General features: G+C 46.1%; 2 protein-coding genes across 5 annotated transcripts, besides 1 other annotated feature; one reads left to right on the top strand and one right to left on the bottom strand.

Annotated features, from left to right (window-relative positions):
• Window positions 1–53: 53 nt before the first annotated feature.
• Window positions 54–3,352, top strand: Tes (Testin). The gene is made up of 4 exons (NM_137371.4): window positions 54–458; window positions 529–1,172; window positions 1,238–2,156; window positions 2,219–3,352. The coding sequence occupies exons 1-4, from the start codon at window positions 164–166 to the stop codon at window positions 2,809–2,811; spliced, it is 2,451 nt and encodes an 816-aa protein (NP_611215.1). The 5' UTR covers window positions 54–163; the 3' UTR covers window positions 2,812–3,352.
• Window positions 3,353–3,435: 83 nt separating this feature from the next.
• On the bottom strand, window positions 3,436–11,568 carry CG14478 (uncharacterized protein). Of its 4 annotated transcripts, none has more exons than NM_001299601.1 (2): window positions 11,359–11,568; window positions 3,436–7,237 (listed from the first exon to the last, which is right to left on the bottom strand). In NM_001299601.1, the coding sequence occupies exon 2, from the start codon at window positions 6,534–6,536 to the stop codon at window positions 4,998–5,000; it is 1,539 nt and encodes a 512-aa protein (NP_001286530.1). In that variant the 5' UTR covers window positions 6,537–7,237; window positions 11,359–11,568; the 3' UTR covers window positions 3,436–4,997. The 4 variants fall into 4 exon arrangements, with proteins under 4 accessions (NP_001286530.1, NP_725678.1, NP_001286529.1 ...); NM_166229.3 differs by having other exon boundaries at window positions 3,651–7,237; NM_001299600.1 differs by lacking the exon at window positions 11,359–11,568 and adding an exon at window positions 10,152–10,415 and having other exon boundaries at window positions 3,651–7,237.
• Window positions 5,502–5,602: a mobile genetic element.
• Window positions 11,569–11,695: the final 127 nt, after the last annotated feature.

Raw genomic sequence — 11,695 nt, 5'->3', positions numbered from 1 at the left:
CCTATCGATGAGTGCAGCATATCGATATCACCTCGATATACTTCGGTCTATTTCAGTATATTTGCCTAAGCCACCGCTCCTAGGAGAGCCAAACCAGCGAACACAAAGGATCTATAAAAGTGGGATCTATATTAGATGTATTAGCATTGAGCCAATCCCCGAAATGTCCGCCGTGAGCCCCAACTCTTGTGTGGAGACGCCCAAGGCGCCGGAATGGCTATCGAAGCTGGAGAGTCGTCGGGAGCAACTGAAACGCTCCAAGCTGGGTCACGAAGCCGGAGCTGGAGCCCCCTGTGCCGAGTGCAAGGACAAATGTCCGGGGCTGGACTTGCACTTCTGGCGCAAGGTTTGCCGCAACTGCAAGTGCCCCAAGATTCAGCATGTGTGTCCGGACGACGATGATGCCACTGGCTGGGCGCAGTTCGAGATTCTGGGCCAGATTAGGGCCAAACCGGCGTGTAAGTAATTGCGAAACATATTTATAACATATAAAGGTTAGAAATGAAAACATAACACATACTGTTGCAGATATCAAAATCAAAGCTCTGGCCAGTCAGCCCGTTCAGCTGGAGTGGGTGCCGCCAAATGCTGCTCCGGATGTGGTCACAGATTATATGGAGAAACTGGGCACCGCCCAAATACCTGTGGCTGGAAGCGATGCCGCGCTCAAGCGGAAAATGCAACTCGAGTTGCAAGTGCCGCCACACGACCTGGATGCCGCACTGTGCGATGGATTGACGGAAACGGAGGCCATCCAGCTGCAGCAATACGTTCAGAAATTGCGAGAGCAATGCGTCGGACAGGGCGTTGTTGTGCGCCTTGGAGATCGTCTTAATCACGCCCAAGTGGAGCACGTAGCTCCTGCCTTGATGCCAACCCAGGAGGCGCAACAGACCTGGCAATCATTGGGCCTCATGCCCGTTGCGGATGACACTTTGAACGAACTGCTTGCCAATCCCAAGGTGGCCCAGGCTTTGGCAAGTCCTGCGAGTGCCCATCCCAAACTACTGGTTGCGTTTTCAGAGCCTCTATGCGAATCAACAGCCCAATTCGAGGAAAACGGAGCTTTGCGAGCCCAAACTAGAGAAAAGCTGTTGGGGATTAGCAAACCGGCTCTGCTTAGCCTTGTGACTCATGGTATTGTCTATGACAAGGTTCTGGGAATATTACAGGTAATTAAATTAGCAAAATCGTTAGCAAGACCAATACAAATCTGTAACATATTTGTTTACTGCAGGAAAAGAAGCTTAACATCTCGAGGGATCCAAAGCTTGGTCCCATTGCTGAATTTCGCAAGGAGTATGTGAACAATCCGCAATTCAGAGCCGAGATCAACACCATCTGTCCTCAGCCGCCCATGACACCTATAAAATCACCTCCTGGTACACCATTCAATTCTCCATTGCCGTTGAAAAACCCAGTGCAGATCAGAATGGGAGCACAGATGCGCCAGGATACGCCTATGCGAAGGGTCAAGTTTGGTGGGGTCTCCACCATAGTTTATGACTGCGGACTGCCTGCCAATACGGACTATGATCGTGATCCTGTCTTTGCGCAAATTCTTCAGGCGGAACCGCTTAAACATGCATTCCAGGAAGCGCGTGCTGGACGTGCTCCCTCCTCGGTGGTTATCTCCAACATCCCAGCTCCAGTGGCCAGTCTTGCGGAGCTTAGGGGTCTAAACCCAGCCACCAGGGCTCAACTTCAATCCGTGGGACTTGACAAGAACATGCTGCAGTCCGCCGTTTCCAACGCTCCATATTATGATCGCCTGTTCCGCTCGCTCCATGACAAGGGCATCTCGCATGACCAATGCCATTTGCTGCAGCCAATGAAACAAGTGCACGACTGGCTGCTCGATGACGATCAGTTGCTGGATGAGATCGACAAGGTCTTTGCCGACATGGCTAATGGCTGCAAGGATATTTCCTACCCAAAACCCAGCCTTGGCGAGCTGCCCACATCGCAGAGCAGTGATTCTGGCTTCCACTCAAAGCCACCGACACCGGGTTACGGCAGCGAGGATCTTACCGCTGGGCAGGGCAGATTCGCCAGCATTCCGGGCATTGAGGACATGAACATGTACCCAAGTTGCGCCGGCATGCCGGAACAGTTCCAACAGCTACGACTTCACGGGGATGAGGCTTCTGGCAAGAGTGAGTGCTCCCTCTCTCACTACTTGAATAATGCAAATAATCCTTCCTTCCACTTATTGCAGATTCCACTCGCACTATTTTGTGCGCCGACTGCAACCAACCGATCGCCATGGGCGAAGTTGCCGTTAAGGCAGATCGTGCAGGAAAGGAGATAGCCTGGCATCCTGGCTGCTTCAAGTGCATCACGTGCCGGGAACTCTTGGCCGACCTGGTCTACTTCTTCCATCAAGGACAAGTTTTTTGCGGTCGCGATTTGGCCATCAGGCTGAAAATCCCGCGCTGCCGTGCCTGCGATGAGCTGATCTTTACCAAGGAGTACACAGCCGCGGAGGAAGCAACGTTCCACATCAAGCACTTCTGCTGCTATCAGTGCGATGAGCCGCTGGCCGGTCAGCAGTATATAGCGGATGAGAAGTCCAACATGCCCCTGTGCCTGCTGTGCTATGACCGCTTATTTGCCGTCCGCTGTCAGCGCTGCAAAGTAGCGATTGGACCCGCAGATCAGGGCGTCGCTTGGGGCGATGTCCACTGGCATGCCAGTTGCTTTGTTTGCGCTGGAGTCCAGTGCTCCAAGCCGCTAATAGGAGGACGCTTTTGCGTCAAGGAGAACATGCCCTTTTGCAGTCCCACCTGCGTGCGCAGCTTGATTAATTAAGGCAGCCAAGGAACCACAACAGTATTCGCTCACACATATATATATATATATATATATGTATACACAAAGGATCAAAGACACAATCATCGGATTTTTGACGGTGCACTATATACAATATTTAATAACCAGCTAGTGATCAATAGATGCCACAGACTCAAAGTGCCTAGAATAGACTTGAATTTGAAAAGAAGCTGAGTTTAAATGTAAAACGCCAATCAAATTACTGCTATTCAAATTATTCCATTAGTCGCAAATAATTTTATAAAATATATTTCGTGTCTCAAGATTTTAAAGACACCATACATCAAACAGAAAAAAAGACAAACACGAATTTTAGATATACAACCGACTAATTTGATTGGCTTTTTAAATGAAAACGACGCCTAAATATTTACAATTCCAACCGCTTTTGCAGTGCCAATAGACCAAGTAGAGTATATACAAATATTTTATATATAATATACACAGATCTATTTACTTATTGAAAAGTATTATGTATACAGGAAACGCACACTTTTAAAATAAAGATTTTACTCGAAACAATATGTTAATTGAATTCATTCTGGGAGAAATTAATTGACCAAACCCACCACCACCAATAAAATAAAATGAAGTCTTGTTTTTCGATTTTTTACGTATCTGCTGGTAGTTTTTATTGGTAATTGCATTTTTTTTTTTTGTTTTATTAATTAATCATAATAATTCCATTTTTGTTGATTTTTCTTGTTCTTGCTCGTATATGTATATGCATGTATAAAGTTGCCGATTTCTCGGATCGAGCCATTATGCAGAAGCGAAAACAAGGGGGAAAATCACATTCACATAACTGCCAAATTTGTATTGAGAGAGGTTGTTCGTTCTGCATAATGCAGTTCAGTTAAGTGGCATTTATTTCAAGTATACTTTCATAGTGGCTCAAGTATTCTACAGATTAGTGGCTTGCAGTTGCTTCAGTTCAATTGTATTGCTAAGTATTGGGTGCGCGTACGTACATAATATAAACCATAGTATGGCGTACTAAGAATTTGTCTGGTTCAGAGTCGCGATCCCCCAATGGAGCTCCCAGGAAGCTGCCATGGGTGGTGGTAGTCAAGGAAGTTTGCGTCGCTAGGAGACTTGTTCGTGGGCTCTGAGCTCCGTTGCCTTGGGGTGGACTCAGTTTTGAGGGACTGGAGGGTTTTGGGGCTTTTGAAGGAGTGTTGAGTTTCAGCATGCTTTCATCGAACTCTAGGTTCTCTTTGCTCTGGTTAGTTGTTTTGATCTTACATTAACACTAAGTTGCATTTGCTCTTCGATTTGTTATTAGTTCTCTCTCGTTTAATATGTATTAATTACATTGATAATTAGTTTAATTGTAAGTTCTGTTCTTCGTGAACAATTTTACATGATAGGATTCATCTTCAGAGTGTTCATGCGTGTGTGTCTGTAAAGATTTACGTGTGTGGTGAGTTCTCCGTAATTGGCTACAACAAAAACTATGCCTTAAAATAATACTTTAGTTACAATTTATTTTGTTTGCTTCCTCTGCTCGCTTGGCATTTCAATTTTGTTCCTCTACCCGCTGGCACAACTAAAAACAATCAACAAAAGGGGTGTTAAGTTCAAATAAACTTGTTTGTAACTAATATATTTGTTATATTCTTAATAGTGGGGGGACGTGGGGGTAAAAAGGAAAACGACAACTTAAACTAAGGCTTACGAATAACGAGGATTTCGTGGGAGAAGGGTTGTTTTTTTAGGTGCAATTTGTGGGAAATAGGGGCGGGATAAAAAACACTAATTACAAAGCGATATGGCAACACTTAACGAGTGTTCTGCCCACAATCTGCTGTTTTCTGCTCTTCATAATTGTTTAGATAACTAAAAAACTGTATAACTTATAACGTATAAAGTCGGTGCGTCCGTCTTTCCGTCCGGCCAATCGTCTGTCTTTCTCGCTTTCAGTCCGTCGGTCTCCAAGCAGTCCTGTCAGCTCCTTTGCACACATCTTAAAGCTATACACAAAAAGTTAAGTTAAATTGTATATAAAGATTTTCTTCCTTCGCTCTCCGGCCTCTGACAGACGCCGAGGAGCGCCTACTCCTCGGATCAGGTTCTGGAACACGATCATTGTCCGCCTGCACGACCGCCATAGCGGTCAAGTGCTCTAAGCCCTGTCCACATCCTGGTTGCTCTGGACGCCGGTGTCAACAATTCGTGTAGACGCCCTGTGTGTAGTAGAGCTCCGTGATTCGTTCCGGTAACGTGCTGTACAGGTTGGTGATCAGGTCGAGTGGCAGGTGGGACCACGCCTCCTTGATGCGGAATATCAAGTCGTCCTTGCGCGAGAACTTTCGTCCGCCGTCGAATACCTCGCGAATGAGCCAGCCCCACACGTTCTCCATGATGTTCAAATCATGGGCAATGGTGGGCCATTTCTGGGTCTTGAGGCCTTCGGCATTGAGAAGATCCTGGGCGGTGGGCAGGGCGTGCGACATCCAATTATGATCCTGCAGCACAAACTCCGAATTGCCACCCAATTTGGTTACAATATTGGGCCGCTCGCGCATGATGGCCTCGATGCAGGATTCTGGTCGCTGTTTGGCGGATGACACCTCCAGAAGCACGGCTCCTCCCACGCAGACCATCAGGTAAATGTACACAGAGTTTCCTCGCGGCCGCTGCGACAACGTTCGCTCGTAGTTGCGTAAATCGTGGAAATAGTATGAGAAGCCATCTGGTCCGTCCAGATTGAACCTACGCTCGTCGTGGAACACCACCCGTCGCCAATGCTCTTCGCTCCACACGATGTACGTGTTCGCAAAATTAAGGCGCTCCGTTTGATTGTACTGCGACAGTATTGGTTCCGTCTTCAGCTTTTTGGCGCAGTTCGCTGAACTGCTGGCGCTGGAGGAGGAGCTGCTGGACGAGGAGCTCGACGACGCGGATGAGGACGAAGAGGACGACGAGGCGGAGGAGCTCGGAGCTGTGGATGCGGCCGATGCCCGTAGTAGAGCATTGGCCGCGGCTGCAATATTGCTGCTGCTGGGTGTCCCAACGGCCGCCACCCTCGACACAATGGTGGGTGATACGCTGGAACCATTCGATTGCTGGGTGGGCGCATGGCTGGAGGCAGTCCCGCCCGTACTGGAACTGGCCGCCGAGAAGTTCGAGTTCTGATTGAGGGCGTGAACGGGCAGGTGCGACTGCGGCTGGCTTTTCAGAGGCTGTGGTTGCGGTGGCGGTGCCTGCTGTGGCTGCTGCTGGTAGTATGGATGATGATGATAGCTGATGTGCTGCTGGTGCTGGTGGATCGTAGGCTGCTTAAGCTGCAGTTGTTTCAGCTGCGTCTGTGACTGGGCCAACAACTGTTGCTGATGCTGCTGGTGGTGTTGCTGCTGTTGCTGATGCTGCTGCTGATGTTGCTGCTGTGGGATGGGCATCTGCTGGATACCGGGATGTTTCAGGTAGTAGTGCAGCGCCATCAGATTATTGGCACTGTTGGCTGTACTGGTGGGTACGGGCACAGAAACTGGCACTACGCCCGGATTCATTGAGCCGCCGACTCCACCGCTCTGGAGCAGCTGTACTGTGGTTCCAGCTGGCGGACCATGGACCGCTGCTGCTGCCGCCGCCGCTGCTCCAATTGCACCAGCACTGGCGGCCAGCTGGGCGGCCGACTTTGGGTCATAGATGAACTTGTTGAAGTTCTGCAGGTCCTCGGGACTGAGCACTAACGTTTTCATTTGAATGTGCACGGGATCGGATGTGTTCAAGGTATAAGTCTGGTTTCCGTTTTAGCTGCTGCCGCTGGCTCAGCTGCTCATGGGCTTGGGTTGGAAACCCTTTAAGCTGGTCTGGCCTAAATGCAAGTCCGGGTCTGCGGGTATCTGAATTTTTTTTTGTTTGTTTCAACTTTTTTGGGGGCTACGTACAAACGATCACGCTCACGCACTTTCGGCTGTCTCGATTTCCAAATTCGTTGCGCGTTCGACTTGGCAACCTGTTCCTCTCTTATTCTCCGTTTCTGTGCGCTGCGCTGAGCTGAGCTGCTCCCTTCTCTCTCCCTCTCTCTGGCTTATCAAAGGGCTGACCGATCGACTCGGCTTGGCTCTCCGACTTCTTCTGATTGCAAAACTCTCGGCGGTCGTAAAAAGATGTCGGTTTACTTTCCCACCGTCGTGCACGTACAGTATGAATGTGTGTGTGTATGTTGCTGGGCAGGAGTGTTTGTTTGTTTGTGTGTGTGTGTGTGTGTGTGTGTGTGTGTGTGTGCGATGCGAGTGGAGCACTTCCAGTATGTTATCCTCTTTTGTTGAAGTGGTTTTTCTTGTCGCTGGTGGTGCTCTGGTGCAGTTGCTCCGCTGGCGTGCAAATGTTTCCTTGTTTCTTTATTCTTTCGCTGCTTTGGCTCTTAGGTATTCCGCAGTTGTCGACGTCGATTTACCTGGAATAAAATAAAAAGCAGGTATGTGAAAAAGAGTCTTGTTTCACACTTTGCATTGTATGCATGTAAGTATGTAGATATGTGACTGTGTTTGTGCCAGTTGTATATATCTTTCAAGCGATATATACAATGCACTCATGTATTCAATATTTTCTTCGCCTGGTGAAATCAACAACCAGCACACACACAGTATATTTTGGAACAGATGTTCGTTGAGCTCGGATTTCAGGTCCCTTTTTCTTTTACCCCTAACCGCCTTTAGTACAAACTAAAAAAAAAAAAAGAAACCAAAATGGGAGCACACACACATGTGCAGTTTTGTTTTCGGCATTTTTTGGAAATCTTCTGCTTCTGCTTCAGCTTCAGAATTTGCAATTTTCGGTTTTTGCCAGCAGGTCTTTTCCGGTACCTATATAGAACATTCTTTTGTGTGCTCCTTTTCGAGCGAAAACAAGTGGTTGAAGGGTCAAAAGTGCAGCGGCTGAAAAGGAGAAGCGAGATAAAGATGCCGAAAACAGAGAGCAGGTGTTGCAAATCCTGCAGAGAGAATTGTTTAGCGATTGGCAATCCAAAAATAGGTTTCCCACTGGTATTGGTGTTAGTTATTTTGCTGTGTACCCTCGCAGAGTATACTAGATTTTACATCATTAATGAAGGAAATTCGGAATCCTTTCTTCTCTCTTCATACTCACGAGTATCAAGAGTCTTGATGTAAATGTTACAATTTTTTTTTTTAGGTATTTTAACATATTTAGAAAAGACAACAGTGTCAGGGTATTAAGAATTCGGTTCGACGCTATTTATGTTTTGGTTTTGTTCGAACCAGCAGAGCGATAAGGCTGCGACTTCACATCCCATACTATATTATTAGCTTTATGGTATAACTTGGGGTACTTGTATGTATTTGCCGTGTTATCATCTGACTCTGGCTATGACGATTCCTATGCCGACACGCGCACGCAGCACATGCCCCATTCATAATCCCCGCACACTCCCGGCACTGTCCAGAAATCCCACCATGTAACACACCTATATCTAATCGCGCATATAAATTTCACTCCCAGGGAATAGATTTTTCCCTACTCCGAGCAAACAGCGACTTTAATACGCATGTTTTCCACTGTTTCCCTTCGCCTGTAGTCTGTAATGAAATTAAAACTAAATTCTGTTCGCCACGGGGATGAAAATCGAGTTTTCGATTCGCCTAAGGGAAGAAAGCTGCTGCCTGCATACATATACATATATCTATATCTGTTGTGTCTGTGTGTGTGTGTGTGTGTCTGTATGTGTGCGGGGTGGCTGTGTCAACCGAAGGACTACTGTGTACTTTTGTGTAGCTGCTGCAGCAAACTCGGTCGCTTTCCGATCGAAACTGCTGCAGCTGTGTGCCTCGAAACTGCTGACTGCTGACTAGCTGGGGCAAAAGTTTCACCGGGGCCTGGTCAGCGGGTCGAAAGTTCAACGGGAGGAGACCTTCGACGCGCTGCTGTCAGAACGAACAGCTTTTGCCAAGATGCTGGGGGATGGCCTACCAATAAGCAGCCAATATGGCAGGAATCCGCCCAAGAAATGGTTGCTTAACTTAGCCTTTAAAATCGATCCTACAGTACTGCATTGTCACACCCAAAACGCGAATTCTTCAGTAAGAAACAGCTGATGAGAAAATGGGCAGCTGATTTCAAGAACTTGCCTGCAGTACATTTATCTGCATAGGAAGAAGTGAAAACGTGCCAAAGTGTTCAGTTTATAGACGAGAATTACAATCGAGACCGTCAATAAATAAGCTTGACGATTTTTTCACCTATCAACATTATTTTAATCTTTACATAGTATATATTACAACCGTATGTGTGCGTCAAACGTAGCAGCCATTTGAAACTTAAGACCAAACCAATCAGATTGTTTGATCAACTGTTTTGCCAAGTTTTCTAATTATCATTATGTGGATACGACTTTCTACGATTTGCGTAGAACAGCTGCAGGCTTTGATCGTTTGCACAGCATTTTCCACTCATTTTCCAAGCTGATTGCGCACTCGGCATTCTTTTGCGCAATTAGAGGGAAGTTGTGAGTTTAAAAGCTGTAGAGATAGATAATAAGCGCCGGGCTGATTGATAGTTCTGTGCTGCTGCTGCTCTGCGAATTCCCAACGCACATGATAAGATACGGCACATTGTTCATACAACAACGAATGGTTCGAGAACCTTTGTTTAGTGTTGTGTGAACTTTGGCCTTGTGTTCGGCCAAAAAATCCGAAGAAAAAAAAAAAATCCGAAGAAAAAAAAAATGGGAAACAAAACGAAAAAAAAACTGGTTGTACTTGGTGGGGAAACTATAGATTCAAGCTCGAAACGATGCTGGTCGCCAGTGTTTCAAAGCCCTTGGAATGCTGGCAGGCCTAAAAGTATCTGTTTTTTTTTTTTTTGTACAATCTAATCATACGCCCTTGATAAGTCTCTGAACTCGGTACGAGATCTTTTAAGTCGGCTGACTAATGAAATTTTAAGGAATTGAGTCATGTTCAGGCAACTGTTTATATGCACTCAGAGAAAATCACATCAAATTAATGATTATATCAATTGGGAGTGGATAACACGAAACGTGGTAAAATACAAAATCGACAGTTGAAAATCTTCGAAACAATAAAAATTCTGTTCCTAACTTGGATTGAACCTGTTGGAAATTACAGGGCCTCCAAAGCGGGAAAACATTGAAAAGCCTAGCCCTTTATATAGTTATCTACTTTGTTCTACAGGGTTTATATCGGAATTTTATGCACAATGACAGTATTAATATGAAAAAACAAGCACAGCAAAGTTCAACAACTTCTACCAATATAAGATTTTCAATAGCTTTGCTTTGACATATTTTTTATAAAGAGCGTAGTATGCAATAAGAATGTATAGTATTCAACCGTATATAGCACTTAATCATAAAACTAATAGTAATAAGCAATATTTTTCTTCAGTGCACTGGTTCATGTTTGGGACGCAGTTTCGCTGTTAAGGTGATTCACTCGGTATATTTTCCGTAATTCGTAATGATTTTCACTTGGCACTTTTGAGTCCTGTTCGACGAGGTCGTTTTCGTGGGTGATCACTGTGTTTATGAACGCAAGTGCGGAGCCATGCGTTGCGGGGGGCTACGACCGTCTCCCTTACACCCGTTTGATGACTGCAGTCGCCCGTTTCCCGTTACGTTGCATTCAAGGAGTCACGCACGCACACACACACACACACACACATTCATAAACGCACGCGAAAAGAGAGCGAACGAGAGATGCATGTGGGAGAGGATGCAGATGATGCAGGGGAATAGACGGGCATATGGACATGTGTAAAATATCCAAAAATATAAAACGAACCCAGCGACCGACGACCGAAACGTCCGACGTAATAAAATCCCTTACGCGCTGCAGGCAGCGACGCTGACAGCGCAGCCACATGCTTCTTTCTATATTGAGCCAGCCAGCCCTTATGTGTTCAACTCTCCGTTATGTACAACAACAACCAGTCCCATATATAAACACACGTACGTACATACAGACCCTGCTCTGTGTCCGCACGTCTGTTTGTTTGTACGGTACGTGCGTGCGTGTCTGTGTGCGCGTCGTGTTTTTGTGATGCCATCGTCGATATTGAAAGTACATGTGTACATACATAAGTACGTATGTATGTACGGCAGGCTATGTACCAACGTACGTTGAACGAGAATCGCGTTGGAAATGAAATGAAATTGCGAACAACGAAACGGTGCGATGACGATCCGATACGAAGTGCTTCATTTTATTTAGTTAATTCTTAGCACATATGTATAGACAGATATATATGCACCGACGACTATATACACTCGACTTTGCCCGTGTGTGTGTGTGTATCGTTTTCATTTTCACGGAACAAATATGGCTGCAGCACATTTTTTTTACGTTTTTTATTCACTTTTTTCACGTTCATATAGCTCGTTTTTTCACCCAAAGTAATGCTGACTGGCCGATTGAGGGTTCGTGGATTTGGATTCCGTTTGCGTTGCGTTTGCTGGCTGCCTTTTGGGTTTCGAAGTGCGTGATTACGCCATTTTCTTTACTCGTTCGCTTTTCGCTGCACGCCCATCTTTCGAATTACCTTTTTTCAATACGATTTGATCGATCGGTGGATCTCTTAACTCGCTGCACACGCGTACACTGGGTCGAAACGGTGGCTGATTGGGCTCTCCAATCAATTTATTGACTATTCCGTTGAGGGGTTTTCTTTAAATGCAAGTACGCAAAACTCACGGGTTTTCACCGACACACGAATCCGTCTTCCTCGACTTTGCATCAGTGTGACCGTGGCGTGCAACGACGATGGCCAAACATCGATAGTCTGGGACTTTGCTACTATCGAAGTTATTTTATACATATTCGATACCTTCTGTCCCTGCATATGGTTTTTAAAGGATATAATTACCACACCGTTGTAA

Source organism: Drosophila melanogaster, chromosome 2R (genome assembly GCF_000001215.4).
Source record: "Drosophila melanogaster chromosome 2R".
NCBI classification, from domain to species: Eukaryota; Metazoa; Arthropoda; class Insecta; order Diptera; family Drosophilidae; genus Drosophila; species Drosophila melanogaster.
The sequence above is the reverse complement of the archived record's forward strand: the minus strand, read 5'-3'. Positions and strand labels throughout refer to the sequence as shown.